Raw genomic sequence first — 26,709 nt, forward strand, 5'->3', positions numbered from 1 at the left:
CAAAGATCCAAATAGTGAGATATAGCCATTGAGTCCAAATTTTTAAATTCATAATTTGCTTTTTCACATACAAAATTGATTCACTTTCTCTGTTTTTGATGTCAGACTGCATGTTTACACTATGCTAAATACAAGTATTATTTCATACACTTATCACAGCAAAACAATACAGTAGATTTTAAATTGAGTCCATAATGAAGAAACCAAGGCTCAGAGAGATTAAGCTATTCTTCAGACCACATAGGAATGATTCCAGAGTAAAGATTCCAAACTTGGTCATTTTGATGAAAAATACAATAGATTTTTTAAAAATTATAAGTAATTATAAAAGACATTTAGTCTGCATAATGTAATTTTATTTTAGAATCTATTTTCTCATCTGTCATAGGTGTTTAGAATTCACTCTAAGCTTAATTGTTCTTTCATAGCATATATCCAAAGATATACATTTGAAAAAAATAAATGTCCTGTTAAAGTAATCACTAAGATATCTGGAATTATTGACATAAACAAGAATACTTCTTAAATGTCCATTACTTCAAAAATCAGGGTACAGCTAATTTCTAAAAGCCAACTGAAAATATTGTGTATTTTTGTTGTGCCATAATTCATCACTTTTGACTTCCTTCAGTGCATTTTAGGTAGTTGTGAAAATACCTTGTTATTCAAATATTAAAAATAAAATTTCATCTCCTCATATGTATACTATGGGATAGTCATCAATCTCTGCTGCATTACTATTTTTATACCTAGGATTTATAGTCATCTTCTATGGATAAAATCCCATAGTCAGGAGGCCACCATAATGTTCATTTTCTGGCCACTAACCTCTAAGCCCAACTCCCTCCCTCCATTTCTTTCCCATCTCACTGTTCAGCATTGAGTCCCTGCAGAACTCAGCTATACCTCCTGGATTTCTTTCCTGGAAAAGTGTCAATGGGTAGACGTCGGAGGTGGGCACCTTGGTGTAATGAAGAGTCTAAGAGACCTGGGTTTGGTTCTTATCAACTGTCAGGGCTTGGGCATGTGCCTACATCTCTCCAAATGTTGGTGGCATAGGGACATACTTCACTTGAAGGGATAGGATAAAGCAGAGCAATAATGTTAATAAAATGCCAAATGCATGGGGGAAATGTAATAACTGATGGCTTTAATTTAATTACTATTAATATAAAGAAGTCCTTTCCAATGATTAGACCTGCCTAACAACATGATGAGCTGTCTGGTGAGGGGAAGAGCTTTCTGTCACCAAAAGTCCTTAGACGCGGTTGGACAATGACTAATCCTAGATTCAAGCAAAATAAGAGATCATTGTTGGGATCCTTCTATTTCAAACATTCTCGAAGGACTTTCACCTGATCTGGCCCCAACCTGGAGTTCTGGTGTTTAGCTCAGAGTCTGGTATGGCAAAGGTACTAAAAAAAAAAAAAAAAAAAAAAAAAAATTGGTTTCCACCTCCCCCTCCCTTGCCTGTCTCCCTTCTCTGTCTTCTCTTAATGGGCTGTGTACTGACTCACTACCTTCTTTCTTGTTTGGGATATATAGTTCTAAAGGACTCCTCCCTTCCACCCACTTTTGTTCTGAGGTAACTGGAAAGGGCTTTCATTTAGAATGGCTTCCAGAATTCAAGATGGCAAGAAGTCTTATGCACTCATGACAGTGGTCAATGGGCTATGTCAGAGAAAGTACATGAACCTGAGTCTAAACAACTCTGGGTCAAATGTGGACTGTACCACTTCCTAGCAGTGTGACAGAAGGAAACTCATTTAACTTATCTAATCTTGTTTCTTCATCTTTAAAATGGGCTAACACTTCTATGTTCATTTAGAGTATCAAAAAAATAAGGTATATGAAACGCTTGCAACAGTTCCTTACATATAGTAGGACATATAATACATAGAGTAGATATATAATAAATATTACTTTTCTTCATTTATTTTTTTTTGTTATTAATTAAAATTGACTCTTAACCCAGCAAGAGGAACTTGAAGTTGGTAAACCCTCACAATGTTTATTAAAGACATTACTTTGTAACTAATTATATCATTTTAACATGTGATGATATGGTATAGTGTAAACTAATGATATTTATCTTATTCCTTATGGCTACCAGAGAAAGTAATTACTTAGGATAATTCTGAGTACACTGAAATCAAATAGGAGTATCCAGTGATGCCATTCTCAGAATCCATAAAGGAATCCTAAGTTCAAAAAGCAAAAGTGGCAACAACAAAAAAATCTACCTTCACTATCATAAGCATTATATAAAATTAGTGTTGAGACATTTTGAGAATTCTTTTTGTAAGATGAGAGTTTGAAGTGAGAAAACACAGCTCTTCTGTGAGAAAAACTGATCAAATATGGCTAACTGAAGTAACAGAAGAATAAAAATTTCCACAAAATCAGATTTCACTCAAATGTAATATCAATAACAACATGACATGGTACCATTACTCATAAGCCACTTCATATTCTTTATCTCAGATAATATTTGAAATAACCTGCAAGACTGACGTTAATAGCCCCACATTATAAAGGAGAAAACAGAAACTGAGAGGTTTGGTGACTCGTTGAAGATCACACAGTGAATAGGGATGGTATAGGAATCTGAATCTTGGCCTGCTTTATTCCAAGCCCTCCTCCCTCTATTTGCATTGTCAATTATTATAGGTGACACACTGGATAACTTGAGCAAGGAAAGGCAGAAGCACCCACACAATCAGTCAGCTTCTGGCTACCCTGACTCCTTGCCCAGCCTTGAGCCCGCAGTCAGCCACGGCAGCACAGCCAGCCATCACTCCCTGGTCTCCCACTTAAACTTCCGCCAAGACATATGTGTCAGTCCTGGATCCTGGATCGGCTCCAGTTCCTGCTTCTCCATTCTGTTTCTCAAGCTGTAGAACAGAATGCTGTACACGAGACCAGTCACAGGGCTGGGGGAACACCACAGACCTAGGTACAGTCACTTGGGTGGGGCTGTCTTGTCCTCCCCTTGGACCCACTGCCAATCATGGTTGACCTAGACCTTTTCCACTCTTCAAGGGCCCCTGTTCCCAACCCCCTTCTCTTACTCCCAATATACTACTTTCTATTTTCTTAAAGATGCAGAATTCCAGAGAGCAGACTCTGTCTCATCTCATTTTCATGTCTTCCTGATTTGAATCTCAGCTCTTCAACTTATTTGCTGGTAACTTTGGTCAAATCACTGAATCTCTATACTCAGTCTTCCATTCTTTTTTAGCATGAGAATAGACATTTGCTTCCTAGAGTTATTGTGAAGAAAAATGTGCCTAGCATAGTACCCTACTCAAAATAGCTCTTATGGCTGTTACTACTGCTACTACTGCTGCTACTGCTGCTGCTACTGCTACTGCTATTATTACTACTGTTATTATAGCTATTATAGGATGTTAGGTCCCAGGCCCTCATTCTCACTTTGACCAACTCCTCTGGGACTTTTTCTCTTCAAGTCAATACTCTCTGGGACTTCCAAAATGTTAGAATTTGAAGGGATTTTAGAACTGTTTGAACCACCTTCACTACTTTTTCCTTTTTACTGATGAAGTGAAGCCAAGAAAATAGAAGAGATGTATTCATAGCAAAGCTGGTTTTGGACTTTAAGGCTTATAATTTCTAATATTGGGTAGTTCCCTTTACTCTCCACTCACAGTGTCTCCTTTGCCTTCTCTTGCCATAGCACGGCCTAAAACCTCGAGCAGAGCTTCCACCAGACCTTACAGACCTGTCTAGTTCACACCCTGTTTTCTCCCCTCTTTTTCTGAAGATTTTCTCAAATAATACACAGCTATGGCCTCTATCCTTTCTCCCTGCCTTTCTCCCCAAAACCACCCACAATTTAGCTTTCAACCTATGGTCTCTCCTGGAATTACCAAATCCCATTTTTTCTCAATAATTGCTCTTCTCTTTGAGGCTGAATATCTGCTTTATTCATCTTGATGCCCAAGGGGCCTAAGACAAACTAGGAACACAGTATTCAATACATATTACATTTGTTGAATGATTCAAAAAATGAATTATCAGTAACATCAGCTCCCCTATTCTTGGGGTTCTCTCCTTACTTTACGGCTGCAGTACTAAATCTCTTAGTCTTTTTTGCTAAACTTCTTTTCCACCTCTCCTAGTAGGGAGTTTCAAACGTCTAGCTCTCTCTGCACATTCCCCATTCTCTCAGTATTAACAGCAGTCAACTCTCAAATCTCTACTGCAGCTGGACTGTCACTTGCTCGGTGCTGCATGTAACTGGCTGGCTTTCATTAACCACGTGGATGGCTCACTGGTACCCTAAACTTAATGTATAAATGCAAATGAAATCAAATTCTTCCTCACTCATTCCTAATGTCCCCAATTCTGTTGACATTAACATACTCCCCCAGAACTCCAGGCTAGAAACTATGAAATATCCTTTGACTCTCTCCTTTCTTTTATTTCCCTTGCCCATTTATCAGTCACTAAGCCTGATAATCCCCTCAAATATTTCCTTTTCCTCAGCCTCATAGAAACCCCCACCTACCACCCAGAGCCACTCCTCTTGACCTTTGATTCAAATTCTTCCTTCCCAAATATGACTTCCTCAGTGAAACCTTCCATGACCTCTCAGTTTAAATCAGGCTTTGTATAATTTCCTATTATGTCTTTTCCTTCTTTTTAACTGTTATTGTATATATATTTGTTCAGTCATCTGATTATAAATTCCATGAGAGACCATCTCTCTCTTTTCTCTTTCTCTTTCTTCATCACTGCCTTCTCAGAGCCTCACACAGCATCTATCACATGAAAAGATCTATACATGTTAAATAGGAAATTGACTGAAAATTATTTAGTGAGATAATTTTCCCCAAAGAGCTTTCACACCTGTTTTTATTTGGTCCTTATAGTATCACTGAAGCACGGATGTTTACATTGTATTTCTAAAGAGTTTTTACCAAAAATGCTTTAAAAAATGTTTTACACACTTAAAGGGGGCTTTCTTTATTTGAGAAAAAAGTGCTTGAGTATAACCTGCAATTTCCTTATTATGCTAGGTGAATGAGGTGTTCCTATGCTTAGGTTAATTGAGTCATCTTTCTTTTAAAAACAAATGTGCTGTCATTACAAGAAAGACTGTAAGGTGTCACAGTTCACATGAATCACAGTTTCAATTGTGCCCCTGTAGTAGGGATTACTCAGTTTCTCTAAAGAAAACCCTGAGACCCTGACCTGTAAATCCCTGACTTTTCTTTCTTCAGATGATATCTGAACAAAACCATAAGAAATTGAAGACTGTGGTTTCCCAGATAGACTGTGTGCTGAAGCAAATTAAAAAAGCAAATGAAATCAAATGAAAAAAGCAATTATTTATCATTCATATTTGCAAGGGCCAAGCCATCCTCTGCCACAAGTGCTTCCCCTCTGAGATAAACAAAAAAGGTCAATTCTACAAAATGCTCCACCCTCAATTCTACTTTTGTCAAAACGTTTAACATACAATTCGATACTTGGGTCTGGAGCTGGGGTTAGAGAAAAACTGGTTTTGGCATGTAAATGATGATAATTAACATAAGCAAGTTAGCCAAGTCATCAACTTTGAAGAAATTCTCATTACAATGTTAAATAAGAGAATGAAAACAGCTGGGGGCTAGGAAGATCCATTAGAGCCATACTTTTTAGTCCCTTATAAACTTAAAAAATAGATTAAAAATAGTGCTACAAATATTCAGTTATGCAAGACTATTTACTTACTTAGTTAACTTACTTATTTGTTTTATTCCCCAGAAAAGCACATTATCACATTGCATTCTCCTCTGCTTTAAGTAACAGTAATAATATTGGTCAATATTTCTGAGTAATAATATTAGTCAATAATATTAGTCAATAATATTAGTCAATATGTCAATTAGTCATACTAAGTGTTTATACATTTAATTTACAATCACATTTAATTCTTACAATATGTGTTTTAATAAGCCACTAGTATTTTCGTTGTGCATTTGAAGACTAGTCTTCAGAACTATTAAGTATCTTGCTAAATATTAAGCATCTGCTACTAATAAATGATAGGAGCTGAGTTTTTAATCCAGATCTTATTAATTTATGAATTCCCATCTCTACCTCTATGATACACATCTCATGCCTTCAGAACTGTAGATGCCAGTTCTGAAGGCATAAGGTGTCTAGGCTTGGGTCCTACAAAGTATTGGAAAAAAAAAAAGCAACATTTCATTTTAGAGTACAGTTTTCAGAGTTAGAGAGACATAGGCTTGAAGACTAGCTTAGCTTATTTCTCTCCATAAAACTGTGGAATGTTATTTACTTCTATCCATTTCTTCACTGATAAAGTAGAACTGCTATCTAGACAGTCATTCCTTCACTTATACAGAAAATATTAATAATCACCTACTATGTGCTGGGTATCAGGCTGGGCAGTAGGAGCAGAGTGATATGTAAGTAAAAGAGAGGCCTGGCCCCCATGGTACACAAGCCAGATTTCCTACCTATGGGCCAGGATTCATACCACTATAATGATTTTTAAAATATGGAACATTTTGATATTCAAATGGCTTAATCACTACTGAACAGAGCTCTTCCTAATTCATTATATCCTCTTCCTCCGCTAGATCAGTTCTTCTACACAGAAGCCCTGCTTCAACCTGAATCTGTGGGTAATGACTCACTTATTCATCTACATAAACATCTGTCATTTAAGTTATTTAAGTGTGAGCAGGCACACACATGCAGATACTCATTTCTAGAAAGGATCTGAGGTGGTCTGTTAGTTAATTTAAGAACTTCTTAGCTGGTTGCTCTTAGCAACAGTCTCTAGCAGTTCTGCCTAGTTGGCCAGAACAATTTCTTCAAGGGAATGAAGCATTCAAAGTAGATTAGCAAACAAATGGAAAATAAACGACTTTTACCTGGACTTAACTTAGAAGGCCTTACACAGGGATTGATAATTCTAGTTTAGTCGGGATGGAGAAACTGTTGGTGCTGAGAAGCATGCCACACAGAGGGGAATTTTCCAGTGTCTTTCCCAGAGCACTGAGGCTGCCAGATTCCCATGGCAGCACTGAAGCCAGGTGTCATCCTGTAAAGTACATGACAAGCTCTTCTCAAAGGTCTTACTATAAATCATTCCATTCTATTAAAGACATTGGAAAATACCTGGATTCCGAGGGTGTCAGAGAGATGAAAGCTGATGTCAGTTTATAAGCAATGAAAGCAAAAAACAGTTCCCTTCCAGCTGTTAGGAAACTGTAAATCGTTTTAAGATGGATTTAAACTAACTCACAAAGTAAAGTTACCATGGGATGTTATGTTTATAGTCATTCATTTATCCATTCATTTCTTCACCAAGTACTTATCAACCAACTTCTTAGTGTCAGTGTTGGGGACTGAGGGATTCATTTATTTGTTCACTTAATGTATATTCATTGAGTATTTCATTTTCCCCTTTGCTCTCATGAAATGGAGTTCAGTAGAAATTATATGCAGCTAAAAATATCTTAAATATAAAGTATGATGGGTGTCATTTTGGGAGAACTTAGAGAAGCTTTAACAAAACTAGGACACATTCTTCCTCTTTGAAATTAACAGTAGGTCTCTCTTGCCTAAATAATTAAACATAAAGATTACATAAGCCATTTATTCAATAAACATATATTGAGTACGTAGGATATTGCAAGCACTATACTAGTAGCTAAGTGTTAAAGATGTTAAGTCCCAGACTCTGACACCTCGTGGTATTTACAGCCTTGTGACAATTCAGCTCAATATGATAGAAAGAAGTTTGCAACTCCATGGGAGCAGAGAGATGATGTGGTGGCTAGGAGTATCTTCCACAAGGAGATGACACAAATAAAGTTCTGAAGGATAAGCAGGTATTAGCCATACTATTACAATTTCTTTCATCTTCTCCCTCCTTGGAAAGAACCCATGCCATTGTAAGGCACTGGGCAAGTGTAGAAGAGAATAAATAATTTATTTGCTAAATAAACTAATAATGTTTTTGCTGGGCAGGGAAGTAGAATGCTTATAAGCAATCATTAGATAGCAGTTACAAGGTGCTACATGATTCATAGCCAAAAGCAGCTACACAGAGAGTGCCTGAGAGCTCTGAACAGCCAGGCAGTACTCAAGGCACAAACTTCAAACTGTTCAATACATCAGGATTATTCATTTGAAGGTAAGCAACTGTAGACATACTGTGGAAGCCACCTCATTAATATTTTCTGAAGTAAGCACACTGGAATGCTGTAATAAATTCACTGTAACTTAATATGGAATTAGATTAAATGGATGGAACTTAGGCTGTGATTGATAATAAAGGATCTTCAAAACTATCACCTGTAAGGCACAACATCAACTCCTTAAAGTTAATACACTGGCACTGACTAAATGAATTCTGGCAAATCTGCTTCTCCAGACATAAAGCACTTGATTAGGGGGAAAAAAAAAAAAAGCCAAACCTCTGTAAATCTATATAAGCCTATTCATTATCTCTTAATTTGCTAAAATTCAGTTGCACTGAAATTGAAGTTGCTTCACAGTTTTCCTACACTGTTTCAGAGAGAAATTAAGTGAAATAAAACATTATCAATTAAATGTAAAGAGGACAAATTAACCAACATCCTACAAAAGATTTCCCAGATAGATCTATTCTCTAAAGATGTATATGAAGAAGATTTACATACCAATGCCAAATGCTCATTCAAAATTGCAGAATACCTAGCTGTGCTAAAGTAAAATAAAACATCTGAGGTTATACTTTGGGGTCAGAAGATTTAGGAATTATCTTCCCAAATCCATATGAATGGAACAAAAATTTGAATGTGGGTGTCTGACAACTTCCAAAAATTAGCTAAGCCTATAAATACAATCATGCAAGCAAACACCTAGACTTTGTTTTTGTAGAAAGCTAGTTCATCTGAAATCAACTTTATAAGCAATTTTCTTTGCCTCCTTAGAACTCAAAAAGCCTACCACCTACACTATCTATACACAGATATGAAGATTTTTATTTTTCAAGGGTATGTTTGCCTTCAGAAATCTCTGTGACTAAAGTAGCAGGGCTTTGGCAGATGCAAATTCTTATTGAGTTCCTTGGCTTAACACTAAAAATACAAATAACTGATAATGAAGCTCTATGTGAAACTGATTTGACTGGAAGGAGGAAGATAATACCTGGTCCTGGACTCTAAGAGTGGGATATTTTTAAAAATGAAAGAGAAAACCAGTGCCTTCATCTGCCCTAAGTGCATACTTTCACATCTATCTGTTTCAGGAGCATAAAAGACATTGTAGTTCCAGACAAGGGGCTACATGCAAGAGGTTAGAAACCATAAGAAAGAAGGGACCAATATCTCAAAGTCATTCAACTCTACTTCTGCCTTACTACCTGAAATGTTGACCTGTCTTCATTGCACAGATGCAGTTTTCTTGATTTGGTACACATTTGCTGAGTCCATTCACTGTATACCCTCAGCCCTTCAAGATTCAATATAGTTAACACATACCCATCTTGATCACATAAATGGGTATTATGGACAAGCACCAGTTCTGCCCTCTGCTCTTGGCAAGATCCCAGAAATATCTTGGTTAAATGCCTTGGAAGCATGGTCAGTCCCTAGGAAATGCTTAGGGAGGGACAAACAAGCAAGAGAGAGACTTTCCCTGGGCTTATGATCAGGAACTTGAGCTTAAACCTCAGAGCCACCACTACATACTTTGTGACTTTGGGCAAGGCATAGTATCATTTAGAAAGTATGAATATGAAAGAGACTAAAAGAATCTCCAGTCTGTTTCCAACAAGTTATTTGATCACCTAAATAACATCTCAGAAATATAGTCTTCAGCTAAATACTTAAACATCTCCAGTGAAGAAAAGTTTAAACTCAATGTGTGATAGTTTCCTCAGCCATAAAACATATACTTCATAGAGCTGTTGTGTTGAGGGATAAAAGACAACTAATTTCAGAATGATATCCCTACAATAATGATGCTCATTATCTTAAAATATGAATAAGATCAGGGTTGAAGTTTCTTTCTGAATAGTCAGATAAAATCACTACAAAGGGTAAGCCCTGCATGCAGCTAACAGATACACAGTCCCTATTTCCACCCTCTGACCACCTTCACCTGAAAACTTTACTGGAATTCAACTTACTATTTTACCAGAAGAACAAAGGTGCAGTTTACATAGCCCCGGTTTCCTATTTCCCTACAGTTACATTTTTTTCCTTGCAAACTTTCAAGATAAAGATTCAAAACCCCACAGCTCTAGAGGATGCCTGATCTCCCTTCAGCCAAAACAGGGTTCCGGTTTCTACAATAAATGAGATCATAGCATCCCTACTCATACTGCTGGAGATAAGAACCTGTCAGCATTTTCATTATAAAACCTTTTTCTTCCCTCTGGCTTGAGAGACCATCCATAGCAATTTGCTGGGGAAATAGCTCCAGCAAAGGGCAACGCACAAGGCTGAAGCACAGAGAGAAATGTTTTCATTTTACAGGACTCAGGAAAGGTTTATTTGGGAATTAGGCAGGCAGCAGAATCCCAAGGAGCATTCCTTTCTGATGGTCATTTGGCCCTTTAAGTAAAGAAAATAAGGTTTACTGGTATGTAAAGCAATTTTTTCTTGGGCAGCAAATGTTAGGAACAGAGTTATCTACTTAATATCTTCAGGCATCAATACCTTGAGTAACAACAGCTATAGTAACATACACATTACAGAATCTACGCTCACTTGGAAGGTGCTTTGGGGGGTTGGGAGCAGTCTCTCACAAACTCTCTAAGGTAAGTCTCTTCATAGGAGAGGACAGAATTACTTCAAATAGGAGAAAATGGGATGTATACATATTCATAATATACTAGGGATGATAAATAAGATCTTCCTACAAAATGATAACACACTGAACACTCAGTAAATGTGGGCTGAAAATAGCTTAAGTTCACATAGTAAACTTTTTCTTTCCCACTCTTGAATCTTAGATGTGAAAGTGAAAAAGTCTCTCTATAGGCTCTTTTATACCATGTTAATATAAACAAAAGTGAAATGGGAAGGGACTGCATTTGAGGGAGTGAGAGGAAGAAAACTAACATGTCTTTCATGCCTACTCTATGCCAGACATATTAACTGCTTTCTTATTTGATTGGTATAACAAGCCTACTAAATACATCTTTTGTCCATTGCATAGATAAAGAAATGGAAGCTAAGAAAAATGAAAGAGCTTCCGCAATGCCACAAAGCTAATGGTCTAATCACACAACACCTTTTAATACCAACCTCTACCCTGAGGACTTGCTCCCTACTTCTATTTGCCTACCCAAGAATATACTCAGGCTAACTCATCCAGGCTTAGCTGATCTCTCTGCTTTGCCCAGATGGCAGGAGAGGGTGTAGTCTAACACTCTCTCCCTTCTTCCTCCTCTTTCTCCCTTCCTTTCTTCCACTCAAGGAGAAGGTATACTTTCAACCACACCACTACTTTCTAATATCATGTTCTTTCAGCACTAGCAAAGAAGTGTTGGATTACAGATATCAGTAGTAGACTTGAGTCCAAAGTTAAACTCTTTTTTTCTTTCTGACCTAATCCAAGGCCCTGAAAAGTCCAGATTAATTTCAGTTATCTTCAAACAGTCTTCTCTAACTATCTTTAAGGAAATCACTGATTCTTTTGTCCTCTCATTGTCTGTAGTAGGGCTTCCTAACCTACTGAAGTATAAAACTATTTTTAAAATATGAACTATTTTGTAGATCCTCACTTGATATTAGTTGTACAGATAAAGAGGTGGTATCACATAGGGGTTAACAGCTCCCGTCATAGAACTATTTTGAGTGTATGTGAGTTAATTTATGTACAGTCCTTAGAACAGAAACTTGTGCATAATAAACACTCAGTAAGAGTTGGCCAACCTACCCTTTTTCACCTTGTGTATTTCTTAGTGCTGGTTCACTAATCAAACTAAGAGTCCAAGAGACCCTATCGTACTGTGTTTGAGTAACCATAAGATGCCCACTATAGTGCTAAATATAATAGATAGGAGAGCTAGAAACCGATTAACGGACACATGTACCTACCTTTCTCCAAATGGAGATTTTCGCAAAACATAGTGAGGATAGTTGGATACATGGCTCCAAGGGAAAGATCAATCTCTTCTAATCTTAGATAGCAAGCCAACTTGGACATGATGGTAGCTATCATATTATTTGAAATCTTATGAAAGTGATATCAGTAATCATTATTTGATGCTATCATTATTTGAGATATAATGCAATATTAATCCCTGGTTGGTTTAATCTATATTGTGGATGTTAAGGCAGCCAAATACATTAGAGCAGCATTTTAGAGATTATGACTATTTTCAGTGTGTTCACTCATCAAATAAAATGATTTAAATCACCTCAAAAACTCAGATAAAACTTTAATAAAGATAATGCAGTGGAACACTATCAAAAATAATATAGTTTATATTAGTAGTTACACACACATACACAAAAATGATGTTTCAAAATATTATAGTATTTATGAGGTTTCTAGAAGTCATAATTTAGGACAATGTTCTTATTCTATTTGACCTGATCACTGACATTTTCATTAAAAAAATTTATTGTTGAGTACTTAATCATTACTGCAATGTACAATGTGTTCATAAGGCTAACAAGAACTTTCATATATGTAAATGTAGATATAAATATAGATGGAAAGACCATTAAAGTAGCATTGAATGATTCCTACTACTACATCTGGAATTATAATATGTGATTTATAATAAAATAAATCCATGACCTTCTGAGAAAAAAAGTTTAACTGCAACAGCCTCCTCATGGCATGGAGAGTCAACTATATTCACAATCCATTAGTTCCTCCATAACTTACTAAACAAGAATGACTTACTAGTGATGACACATCTAGGCATCTCACCCTAGACACCAGGTGTATTATAGTTCTCCAGAGAGGGAAAGAGGTTTTTATGAGGAATCAGCTCATTTGATGATTATGAAGGCTGAGAAGTCCCAAGATCTGCAGTCAGCAAGCTGGAGACCCAGGAGAGCCAATATGTAGTTTTAGTCCATGTCAGAAGCCCTGAGAACCAGGGGAGCCAATGATGTAAGTTCCAGTCTGAAGGCCTGCAGGCCGAAGACCCAAGAAGAATTGATATTTCATTTTATGGCCAAAAGCCAGAAGAGACTTATATCCCAGGTCAAAACAGTCAGGCAAAAAAGAGTTTCTTCTTGCTCAGACTTGTTGCTCTATTCAGGTCTTCAACTAATTGGATGAGGTTCACCCACCCACTTTAAGAATCTGCTTCATTCAATCTAAAGATTCAAATGTTAATCTCATCCAGAAGCCCCTCACAGATTTTTGGCCAAATGCCTGGGCACCTCATGGCCCAGTCATGTTCACACATAAAATTAACCATGATATCAGGGGAACACATTGAGTAATGCCTAGACTATGTTTTATGGAACATAAGCTCAAGGAAGTTAGACAGTACAAGAGGCTCTCAGGGGCAAACTGCTAAATGAAAATGACAAATGAACTATAACAAAATACAAACCACTTATTTTTTAACTAATTCATTCAGCAAACATTTACAAGCACTCATATAATTCACTCAATCATTCAACAAATATATATTGACTACTATGTATGGAATAGGCACAGATCTACTTACTGGATCTTTTAGGCACTGTACTAAATGAATAGGATGTGGTCCCTCCCCCTAAGGAGCTCACAGTTGAGATAGACAAATAGAATAAGTAAACTGAATTTACAACTGAATATTAAAATTAAGATTCAAACATTAAGTACTGGATGCCACAGGAATCCAGAGGTAATTTAATTCAGAAGGACTGGAGGTGGTTTTACCATATGGACTTTGGAATTTACCTGAATATCCACAATGAGAAGAAGGCAAAATAATTCATACCAATTACAAAAAATAAGTCAGTGGTCTTTCAAGATCCTAAATTCTATGACTCAACAGTCATTTTTACAAACATATTTTAGTGACTGCATAACATTTAACCCTCTTTGTCTTTTGATATTTAGGGTTTCCTTCCTCCCCAGTTATCTACTATTAAAAATGAAATTTGAAAAGGACCTTGAACTGGCAAGTACACTTTGTCAAATGGGACACAAGGCCTTTACAACCTGCTTCTTTGGGATATTCAGCACCTGTTTCACTCATCAGCTCATTTTTCATTTTCTCTTTCTGGGTCAGATTTAATCTAGTATTTTTTTTTTTTTTTTGGTGTGAATTATGTAAACATTTAATTCTGCCTTCTGTGGCATTAAAACACTTTAACAATGTGTTAGTAGGTTGAAGTACTCCTCATTTGCTGATGAATGAATTTCAGTGTACTTGACTACAGAGCACTGCTCAGTTGACTATCAACAGTTTTCAAGGTTTTCAACAGTTTGAGAAGTAGCTTTAATAAAATGGAAGACGAAAATATGTATTGAATATTTACATTCAATTTACATTCTGGACATCATGCTAAACGTTTCCGTATGTGACATATCACTTGATCCTTTCAGCAGGCCTATAAGCAAGGTGTTGTTTTTCCCTACTTTTTACAGATAAAACTTGTCAGTTGCTCTTCTCCCATCTTCACTCTCAGAACTTCTAGTTCATAGTTAGAGGTTGTGGCACAGAAACATTAACACTGAGTCAGAAACTAGGAGACCTGGTTCTTGTTATGGCTCTATGACATGTTGTGTGGTCTTCAGAATGTCACTTCCTGTCTAGATGGTTTAGTAACCTCATGTAGGAAATGAGAACATGAAAACTAGGATATGGTGTGTTAGATCAAACTCCTCTTGAAAAAAAAAGTAAATCAAGCTTTTATAATGAAGCAGAGTCCTCTGACAGGTGTGCCTTGCATTCAAATTCAGATTTTTTTCCCAGAAAAGATATATAAATTATATTTTTGCAAATTGACTCCTAATTTAAAGGCCTTTATAGGAAGTTGTTATTTGAAAAAAACCTTATAGTTAATTCTGGAAGTGAGTGTAGGCTCTAGACATAAACTGCCTGGGCTCAAATTTTGGCTCTGCTACTTAAAAGTTAGATGATTTTAGGCAAATTACTTAGACTCTGTATGCCTCAGTTTCCCCATCTCTAACATGGAGATAACTACTATACCCATCTCTAAAGATTATAATGAGGATGAAGTGAGCTGACATTCGTAAAGCATGCAGAACAGTATCTGGCACATGGTATTAGGATAGTGTGTATGTGTTGGGACAAGGACGAATGCCTTTGACAGTGTAAATAGCTGTTAATATACCCATTCTGAACACTTGGATTTTCTGCATCTTAGATATTTTTTAAACTGGAATGTACCAATATAGTCATGAGACCCCTATTAACTTAAAGTCTAACAGAGTTTTAACCTTATTCACAGGAAAACAAACTAATTACCTTTTATTTATAAATCCACAAAGTAGAGGAAAATTATTTGAAGCTGGAGAATGTTATTACATATAAAGTAACTTGTAGCAGTGTAAATTCATACTGCTATCTTTAAAATGAATTTAGCAATACCGATCATCAAGAGTTGTAAAATATTTAAAATATGTCTTAGCAATCCCACTTATTCTAGACTACCCAAAGGAAATAATTCCAAATCCAAGAAAGAATTATTCCCCAAGATATATATTTTATTTAGTTTTAACAGTAACAAATTTGAGGAGGGGAAACCTAAATATCCAAAGAATGGTAATCTGTTACACAGCTATTAAAATATATATACAAATCATATAAATTCTAAGATAAATTTAAAACATTCAAAAGTAAACTCAATATGATCACAACTACATTTTAAAAATGAATCTATATGTAGGACCAACAACAACATAGTACCAGGAAACTAGAGAAAAACATACACTAAAATATTAATAGAGTTTATCTCCAGTCCTCTGGGACAATACTATTTTCTTAAATTTGTTTTCTTTCTGATTTTATGTTTTTTTTATCATCTCAATGAACATGTATTCCCTTAAATTAAAAACAAACAACATACCATAATAGTCAGACACCAGCAATTCAAAAATATTCATATATAGAAAAATTATTCTACTAATGACAAAAACATATGTAGTGATATATAAATTAATGAATCCTCTGGGATCACCACTCTCTTACAACAACATTGGCTTTGTTTAAATAAACAAATGAGCAAACAAAACCACTTTTCTGCCAAGGAGACTTTCTGAGGAGAAAAAGGAGGTCTGGGAGAGGCGGGAGAATGTCAGAGGGCTCCAGGGAACTGTCCACCAGAGAGGTGCTGATAGCACTCCAATCTTGAGAGACTATAAAAGCACTCCCTGGAGGTTAGAAGCCCACAGCCCAATTCCTTTTCCTCTTTCTCCTCTTTCCTGATGTCTCTCTCCCCTCGCATTATCCTGTTCTACTTTCCTTCCTTCCCTTCTGCCCCCTCATTTCTCTGTTTGTCTGATAACTATGTAGATTGGAAAAAATAACACTTGTAAAGCATCTAGGATAGCATCTAAACTTTGTAGATGTTTAATCAAGTTGAATTATTTTTTTCCTTCCTTTTACTTCTATAGTATGAATCTCTTCTTTCTTTCAATTCTCTTCTCTCTTTTTTTTTAAACTTTCTTTCATTTAAACATCTTCCTTATTTTCATTCTTCTTTCTTTGGGGAGAGACATCATATAGACAAGGGAGAGGTTGCTTTCTATCAGATGATTCCTTTCCTTTGAGAGGTGGGACAACTTTTGCCATGTCTACACATTTACTGGAAAAAGCAGGTTCCAGAACTCCACAACATGTCCAAGAACCTTTCCCTAGACTAATCCATCAAATAGGATATTAAAGGCACCTCATTTGGCCTAGGGGCTTGATGGTTTGATTCAGTTAAGCTGTTATATTAATAAATAGCTATTTGGGGAAAGAGATTCCCTAAGGTATGAGCCATATTTCAGTAACATCTTCTTTTGAGTTAAAAAAAGCAAAGTAATAATTGTAGGGAATATAAGCATTTATAAAGTACTTTTACTAGGGAACATAGAATATTGGGAAAATATTGGGGATTATTAGGATATTAGGAAATAATAGGGAAAATAATATTCCATATTTTTATGTTTTTGCCTTGGAAATGGTGACTTGAAAGAAGAAAAGGAAAGGAAGGGGACTCACAGAGTCTGCTGACCCTTGCAATGCAGCAATGGTCAACATAAAGGAAAGAGAAACAATATATAGGCTGCTGTGAAATTACATTCAGAACTTGGATCTTTGCAGGTGGAGAAAACAGAGTTAAACAAAGGTAAAACTTATGCCTATTTTCAGATAATGACACACAAACTACTAGGAGAAGCAAAACCCTTTCAGAAGGCCTCCTTCTCTATGGGATGCCCATACCCATAAGCAGTATTACATAGTAATAGCCTATGAACTGGGGGAAAAAGAGAACTGATACAATAGGAAAACTTTTTTGAACAATGGTAAGGTCACGTGGGACTGTGGTTTTCTGTATTTTAGGGAAGGGAGTGAAATTACCTCCCTCAACAGAGTTGGAATTCCTGGAGAAAAGAAATGGCATCATACTTAGCATTTGGAGGTCTAATGCCTACCACGGTGCCTGGGATAGAGCCTAGCACAGAAAGACATTTCACATTCATAGTCATAAATCATATAGTCAGTTAACTTAACTGAGTGACAACCAGGATGCAGCAAAGGAGGGGCCTGGAAATTGCTGTGACAAAGTAAAAATATTTGGGGTCTCTGTCTTGAAAGTTCAAGTTACTCAGCACCCTTCAACCTGTTGCTAGGTTTGGAGTGATAAGAACAGTTTAAGTGTTTTTGAAATGTACAAAGTCTGACCTACACAGGAACATGGTTTTAGACTTTGCTGCGCTAACTATCTTCCAGGAAAGAAAATAAGTATCTGTCCAAATAAACTTATTTTCAAACTTACTAGACACTATTGGAATGAATGCATTTTTGGAGACTCCATATTGATATGTATATCTCCATAAGGTTTTTTTTTTAACAATTATTTAAATTCCACTTTCATTGCTCAAAGTTTCAACTAAAACTCTAATTTTATATTTTTCCTTAAATCGTTATTGTAATTGGTAAAGTTATCTACCACATCATCTGACTTGGAGACCATGGGGACAAGAGCTGTTTATTGCCACATCTCCAGTGTCTAGCATTTATTGTTTGCTCAATGAATATGTATTGATTGAATCAAACAATGGTATCAGTTTTTCATTTATTTTTATAAATCACTTGGTTTTATGACTGTTTTTATCAATATACCAATTGTTCCTACATTTTGTATAAATACTTAGAGAAAATAACTTTAAGAGAAATAATGATCAAGCTCATAGCAAAAATGAACAATTTATCTAAAGAACTACCCTAATAGTGAAAGAGGGTAAAAGAGATGGGTCCCTCTCAGTGATGCTATGAAAATAACCAAGGCCATATAAAAATATCAACCATTTGATGAATGTATATATACCACACACTGCATATATCTCATTTAAATTGCATTCCTCTCAATGACATAGTACTATGTAATGCAGTAGTTATTACTGTGGCCATTTTACCTATGAGAAAACTGAGACCTAAGGAAATCATGTGTCTAGTAAGTGGTACACTTAGTTTTGAAACCCAGGCCTATATGATATGCAGGTTTTCCACATTTTGAAAACTTAACAGCATAAAAAACTTCCTTTGAGTCTCTAGGGTTGAATGCATATTCACCAACATTCTCCACACCAATAGCTAATCTTATTTGATTATTAGCTTGTATTTAATTTCCCCTGACAAATAATTCACCTTTGCTAATAATCATTTTGCTCTGCAAGGCAATTCTCATAAGTTTATTGCAATTGATTTTAGACAGTAGCCATGGCTAAGATGCTGCTGTAAATACAATCAGAAGAGTGAGTGGACAGAGGCAAGGGTGGTAGGTTGTGTGAGGAGAGGAGCTAACAAGTTAGTTATTGGTGCTGTTCAATCACATACATCTTTCTGACCGCGATGAACACAAAAACCTTCAACAACTCTCAGACTTTTTCAGTGGTTTCAAAAGGAACATTTGGATACTCTTTAGTATGATCAATATTTTTGTAACTAACTCTAAGGTGTAGCCATCATACTGAGTAAAAAACATAAATTTCTGGAAGTTTATCATTAAATGATTTTGTGAAAGACATCACTGGAGAATGTTAGAGCTGAGGAGGATCATCTTGATATCCATACCTCTCATTTTATAGAAGAAAACCTGGGCTCAAAGAGAGACTCTCTAGGCATAGCCAGTATAGGACTAACAATCCTGACTCCCAATTTGTCCATTAAACCTACATCTGCTCCAAGTATTATCCATGAAGTTGAATGTGTATGTTTCATTTTAACTCTACTGCCTACGGTGCTTGCCAGTGTCCAATACAGTCACTGGTGTTATCTTTCAGAATGACAGAAATCGTATGATTTTTATTCACTTACAAAAGTAAATTTTCAGATTTCATATGATGCTCTCTCTCTCCTTAGGGAGCTACCACAGTGACCACAAAAGCCTTTCATATAAACAGGCCAGAAAAACCCACCAGTTTTTCCACAATGAAAAGAAGTAAAGGTGCATATATAGGAGTAAGGGGACATGGGTTCAGACCACTCATGGGCTGACTGCTCAAATACCAAGTTCTCTGCATTCTTCTCAAGGGTTGCATTCATCAAGTTCACCAACAAAGTTTCAGACACCAAATAACAAATGGTAACCTGCTTCAAAAACCTTCAAACCTCATTTCCTGGGAAACACCAATCACCTTTACAAAAATCTGGGGTGGGACAGTTATTCACCAGAAACTTCTCTGAGTAATCATGCCACCTCCTGATAAAATTTCTGAGTGTTAATTTCAACTGGGTTTTAGAAGCTCAGAGGAAAACACACAATTGGGGGCAACCTGAGCCTAGCTCCAGATCTTCCGCCTAAAATAAAACTGAGGTCCTCAGCTTTAAAAGTGCCAAACTGCAAACTTGATAGGTTCAATTTCATCTCAAATATACCTAGCACCCCAGTTAATCCTTACTGTGGGGTCGTGTGGGTCGGGGCTCCAGGCAGTGGCAACCCGTGATGAGTTCAGGAGCTGGCGGATGAACGGTCAGAAGCCTAGTCACACAGAGTACACAGAGATCCCAAGCAGAGAGCCACAGCCACCTAAGGCGCCCCCTTTCCGAGGCTTAATCTGTTCTTGGAGCCTCTATACATTAGAGACCAGGGTCCTGTCACGACCGAGTTATCAACCCAACACCGGACGCCGGAAGATCAGTGCGCTCTCAGGGCCCCCAAACCCAGCCGGCTCCCACAGAGGACAGAGCAAGTCGTAGCTTCTGTCACTCTCCCAACAGTCAAACACATAAACAAACAACAAAAGGAACTGTTCGCTCCCCCAAGGGAGGCAGCATGCATTTAAAAGACAAGAACCTTGTCCTACCTTGCATCCAAACATCAACGACAAAGTGTTGTTGGTGCAAGCAACTTTGCAGTGGCAAATCATTGGTGTAAAACAGTCAGGGTCCTTAACAACAGGGCACATTCCTTTCGGGCTGCGACAGTGGCAGCTCGCTGGGGGACCAGAACACGGTGCTCACCCAGCACATGGAGCGACAGCCTAGACCCGGCGGCCGCTTCGATCGCTGCCCCCTGCGCCCCGCGCGGCCATCCCTACGCTGGGGTGGAAGCAACGCCACGGGCAAGTACAGAGCGTGAGCGTCTGGGGTCTCCCTTCCCTGGGGAACGAGGTGTGGGGGAAGGGACCGAATCAAGAAGGGTTTTTGCCCCCTATGGTGAATTTGGGGGAGGTAAAAAAAATTTTTTTTAATTAAAAAAAATAAATAAATAAAAGGAAGCCAGGCGCTTCAGAGGAGGGTTCAAAGGAGGTGGGGCAGTATTAGCATGTAAAAGGATGTGCCCGCCTACTCGCCCCAGTCACACAAGATTGTCATGCAAGCTGAAGGGGGCTGAAATTAATCTCAAAAGAAAAAAAAAAAAAAATACTGCAGCTCCCGATTTGGTAAAAAGCCAGTGGCTTGCTGCAATCCAGAGTCACCGTGGGGAGCGCTGGCCGGGCAAGTGGGGTGGGAGGGAGGGGCCGAGAGGGGGAGGGAGCGCCGCGCTCGCCACCGCCAGCCTAGCCCAGCTCGCTGGCTCCGGAGCCACGGAGGAGTCCCTCGGGTTTGGTGCGCTGGGAGCTGGATGTGACCCAGAGACCCCAAGTGGGTCCTCATTGCCGCTGCCGCCCTAGGGCAGGCGACCTACCAGGAGGCCCAAGCGGAACCCTGCAGAGAGCATCCCCCCCTCCCTCTGACTTGAGCAGCGTGCGTGGTTGATGGCCAGCAAAGGAACCTGGGGTAGAAGTAGGTCGGAAATTTGTTTCGCTGGGGCCCTACATTCTTGACTTCTGTGACAGGGAGCCTACTCACTCCCTGGATGGTAGAATTGGCCTGAGAACTATGGTTTTATCTGATATAACAATTTTCAAACTCAAAAAGAAAAGAGTCCGCCCCCTCCCCACCTTGACGTCTGAGGCTCCTAGAAGCTACAGAAGTATTTCTGTTGTTCCAGAAGTATGAATGACAAGACTGATGGATGTTTTATTAGTTTTTTTTTTCTTTTTAAAGTGAGCCGTCAAAATTGCAAAAGACCAAAAAAAAAAACAACAAAAACAAAAAAAAACAAAAGCATGTGGCTGGCCCAGTTGCAAAACTGCTTGTTGAAGACAAAAAAAAAAAAAAAAAAGAAAGAAAGAACAAAAGGAAGGAAGGAAGGAAGGAGGAAAAGAAAGAAAAAGAAAAGTGATAGGAAGGATGCAGAGTAGGAAGTGGGTAAAACTAGCATTCTTCGTGTCACCTGAGTGCCTGGCACTATGCCTCACAGATGGCTGGTGGAAAGAGAGCAAGCCTTCAGGATTTGGACCCAGACTCTGGCTCTGGTGCTCAGTGTGGCTTTGTGTAAGTCACAGTGTTTGAGTCTCTTACTTGCTTAAATGGGACTATTAACCCCTCCCTTGCAGAACTGTCATGAAGACTAGAGATGGTAAACAACACGGTCCTGTGGTAAGGCCTGGTGGTCCATGGCACTGCCTGGTCCTAGTATAGTTTAGCTCATGTCTTAGCCTGAGAGGTAGATGTTATTGGACACATAGGAAGAAACTGAGGCCCTGAGGGCTGTATGACGTGCTCAAGCCACACAATCAGTAAGTCACAAAGATAAGATTCAAAGATAAGTGGCAGAAGACAGTTAAAGAAGCAACATTACAGCAGACATCACACACCTTGCCAGAAGCATGTTCGAAAGTCTCCAGATCTATTTGAGAAAGGTCAGGCCTGTCCCTTTCACATAACTGTAGTAGTTACAAAGTCTCTTCCTAATTGGGCATTGAATTCAGATCTCACTTGAAAAACTGCAACAACATTGTCCTGAATATCTATAGCAAAGGCTACCTGAACCATGCCTTCCTGATACAGTTCCACTAGAATACCAGACCATTGTACTCTAAATTAATAAGACCTCAAATATCATTATGGGCTTCAGCTTATAAAGCTCTAGTAAGAACAAAAGAACAAAAGAACCTGAAAACTGTTAAGTCAAATGCAGTGTCCTATAAACTTTCCTTCACCTGCCCACATCCAAAATTCCCCATCTCCTGCCCCAAGTTAATGGAAACCAAAACTGATTGTATCAGAATACTATGGGGTGCTGGTTTTTAAAAAAAAATTAAAAAATAACAAATTTTTTTTAAAAGATGGACTTTCAGGCCCAATCTTACCTTCTCATTCCACAGGCCAAGAAGAAATCATGGAATCTAAATTTTTAATCAGCCTCCTGATGAGAGGAATATGGGTCTTGCCTACAAAATTAAGACCTCTTGAAGGGGAATCAATATGGAACAAAGTATGAGCCAAGATCAGTATGGAAAGGCAGACAAAACTGAGGCAAATCTGGCTCTAACTGAAGAGGGCAGCTATGACTCAGGCTTTGGGATTCTTACACTAAATCCAGGAGTCCTTACCTAGTTGATTTCTCTACTAGGAATTGGGATTGATTCAATCTGGTGCATATCTAAGGGCTGTTGGGGCTCAGAAGGTCTTAAATACATGTACTTAAACATATCAGGTCACATTTTTAGAGGCAGAACTCTGGTCTGGAGCCTTCTGTAGAATCTTAAAGTCACATTCACAGATTAAGTGTATTCCTTGGCATTTTTTCCCCTTTATGTTAGCATAAAATGTGTGATTGTGAGAGCACTTCCACCTACAGAGCATCTATAATTATGGCTGTTTTTCCAAAGGAGAATGGATTCTAAAAACGTTGTAAAATATTTCCCTTATTCATTAGCCTATAATTTGGATTTCAAACACCCCAAAAGTATAGTATGCTCTATATTGTGATGTTCCAATAATATCTAACACAGTCTTTCCCTAATGAATTACCCAAGCAAAGGCTGACCTCCTATTCTAGGGCAGCATTAAAGGCTGCTATGTTCATTTTACAATTTGTGCTGATTTAGATTGACAAAACCAAATGGCAAAATATAAAGAAAAATGTGTATTTCATTTCCTTGATCTTTTATTGTTTAACTTTAATCAATGAGACTTCATTGATTAAACCTCTCTATACCTCTCCCACTTTCTCTCCCTCTCTCTACACACACACACACACACACACACACACACACACACATCTGTTATTGCTTCTCATGCATCTGACAAAATGCTTTCCCTTAATTCTTGTCTCTTGATAATAGCTGTGGGGCGAATTGAAGTGGGGGAGGAGGGAAAATGTGGTTTCCATGACAATGCTTTCCATAGTTACAGCCAGTAACCACTATGGTTAACAAAATGAATCACTGTTACCTTAAGATATGAACACACTACATTATTGGTCTGAAAAGCTAATTTGGGAGTATACTGCATGGGGGTGTACTGCAATATTTTTAGGAGGAGATATTGCCAAGGAATGCCAGGAGATGATGCACTCATTTTAATAGTCAAAATAACCACCCTTAATTAGACACTGCAATAATTGGTAACATTCACAGTTCTTAATAACTATCACTTTTGCAAAATAATACATGACAACTACACATTATTAAACATTTCTCTTTATGACAATTTTCCTCAAAATGGGTTCGTAATCACAAAAATCAAGATTATCAATAAATGTGACCATGGTTTAATTTTAATCTTTTATTTACTGGTATCATTATTATTCCTAAACAGAAATTGGGATAAGGCAAGAGGCATTATGCATTTACTGATCTTTTTTCTTTCTTTGTTGATCCCTTCCAAATCAATTTTTAAAAAGAGGTGGTTCATGTTGGAAGGCAAACAAGTATACTGGACACCAGGAGCCATGGAGTTTTTCCCAACTGACTGTATAACTCTGAGCAAGCTACTCAGACTCTCAACTGTCTTGAGAGTTTCTCAACTGTCTTGTCTATTAAGATGAAATAGGTATACTAGGGTATCTGTAAGTTTACTTCCAGTGGTGAAGTTCTCTGAGTGGCCTTCCAAGCAGAGGCTCTTAAGAATGTAAAGGAAATTTGAGAAGTCATTTCATTCAGTCACCTGTCTTCTGAAAATAAACTCTTCTGTGGTGATAACTGTTTGATATGCTCTGCTGTAGTGTTTGCTGTGTGCTGTGTTTTAATTTCAGCAACATGCTGGAGCCAGATTCTACTCTTCAGAGCCAACTGTGTGTACCTATTTCCAACTCTCCATTCAGCGATATGATGGTGGTTTAGAATCAGCCATGGTGGAAGTATTTACACTGCATAAATTGGCAAACACTAAAAATCAAGACTTTTTTCCTTCAAAGAAACATTTAACAGAACACCACTGGTTAAAGTACTATATCTACATTAACTTATTTAATAACCACAACTATTCAATCTTATTTTTTAAAAAAAGGAAACTGAATCAGAGAAATTAAGTAACTTGCCCAAGCTAACAAAACTGGTATACTAGTTAGCTAAGTGAATTGACTAACACAAAAAATCTTGATGGCTTTCAACTACAAACATTTATTTCTTTCTCATGTTAGATGTCTTTCGCAGCATGACTGTGACTCAAGCCCAGGTTATTCCATGATCAGAGAGCAGCCTCTATCAGTGATATGATGCTCTCATGGCAGGAGGAAAAATGATTAATGGCTGAATATGCAGTGGCTCTTAACATGTTTGTTCAGACATTAAAAATGTCTTCCTGTTCACATTTTATTAGCCAAGGCATGTTGTGTGGCCAAACTTGATGCCAGTCCAGTAGGGGAAGGGTATTACTCTCACAAGGAGGAAGAAGAGAACATTGGGAACAAGAATCTACCAGCTTAGTTGGGTAACAGAACTAGAATTGGAACCCAGGAAATCTGACTTGAAAAGCCAAGTTCTTAACAAGTAGGCCATTCTGCCTGTTTACATACAGTTAACATATCTCTATTTTTCACCGACTTTCCATAATATGGCTTGTTATTTAGTAACTCTTTGAGGGAATTCTTCCCTGTGACTCCTATAAAGAAAGCATGGTAGATTTAGAAAACTAAGAACTTTGGAGCAAATCAGACATACTTGGTTTTGCCACTAATAGCTGTGTAATTTCAACCTTTATATTCCTTTCCCTCTCTTACTTTTCACTGCAAATTGAAGTCCATTTATTTTCACTTAATCTTTAGTAGAGATATTTTCATGTAATTCATTCATCAATGAGTTTGTAACACAAACGGTTATCAATGAGCTTCCTGAAATACGTAAGGCAGTGAGACATATGAATATGCCTTTCTGCCATCAATGGGTTTACAAACTAATTGAAGATTGTTACGAAGTGAAAACTAGCAGTAGCTCTTTCTAACAGTAAGAAAGTATATATAACTAAGTACTGATAAACATACTTTAAGTCCATAAGAATGCTTGACCAACCTAATTGACTTCTCTGAACTATCATTTCCTGTTCTATAAAATGGTGATAATGCTATGGCATTGCTATAAGGCTTAAATGAGATAATACATTTCAGAATGTCTGTCTTATCTGGTTTGTGCTAAATGCTCAGTAAATTGGAGGAGTTTTATGTTAATTTCCTGACTTTTTTTTTTCAATAAAAGTTAATTGGAAAGAATAAATCTATTAGATCCACCCAATATGTATAATCTCTCTATACTAAACTCTACCCATTCTTTACAAATTTTACTCTCCCAAAGACTCCTCAGGCCCTTTCTCAGGTCTCCCATGTCCCTCTTATTAAGGAACACACAACTGCAGTGAGGGTTTCTGTCAGAGTCAGGATCCGTAAAAACTGACTCTAAAATCCATCATGCTTTCCCCATGATTGTCGCCTTTATATGTTCTCTGTAAGTTCTTAGTGTTTTACTTCTACTCACCTGCCACCAAGTACAGACCTTTTGGGCCAGTCATGCTTAGTGACTGGGTGACCTTAAATCACATCATGTTTGCTTAATCTTTATTGGGAATAATTTTCTTATTTAGTTTAGAATGATTGAGTCAATAAATAAATGACTAAAGAACAAATAAATATATGGGTTACGTCAGGCTTTCCATAGCTCCCACATAGGCTCTAGGTGAACTAGTGCAGATCTTTTGTTTCCTAATTCAGCCCCTGCCCCCCAACTTCCTAGCTGAAAGGAGTACAACCTTTCTTGAAGCAATGCCAGTCCACT

General features: G+C 37.6%; 1 protein-coding gene across 13 annotated transcripts in view; it reads right to left on the reverse strand.

The window, feature by feature from the left end:
- The window catches only part of DLG2 (discs large MAGUK scaffold protein 2), a 1,704,777-nt gene that overhangs the window by 1,047,357 nt on the left and 630,711 nt on the right, over nt 1-26,709 (reverse strand). The window contains exon 1 of one of the 13 annotated variants that reach the window (XM_032488774.1): nt 20,476-20,714. The exons of the other annotated variants lie outside the window; for them this stretch is intronic. Within the exon in view, the coding sequence (XP_032344665.1) occupies nt 20,476-20,577 (102 nt within the window). The 5' untranslated portion in view covers nt 20,578-20,714. Of the gene's footprint in view, nt 1-20,475; nt 20,715-26,709 lie in introns of those variants that run through there. 13 annotated transcript variants of the gene reach the window in all.

This window comes from Camelus ferus, chromosome 10, assembly GCF_009834535.1.
Source record: "Camelus ferus isolate YT-003-E chromosome 10, BCGSAC_Cfer_1.0, whole genome shotgun sequence".
In the NCBI taxonomy this organism is placed as follows: domain Eukaryota; kingdom Metazoa; phylum Chordata; class Mammalia; order Artiodactyla; family Camelidae; genus Camelus; species Camelus ferus.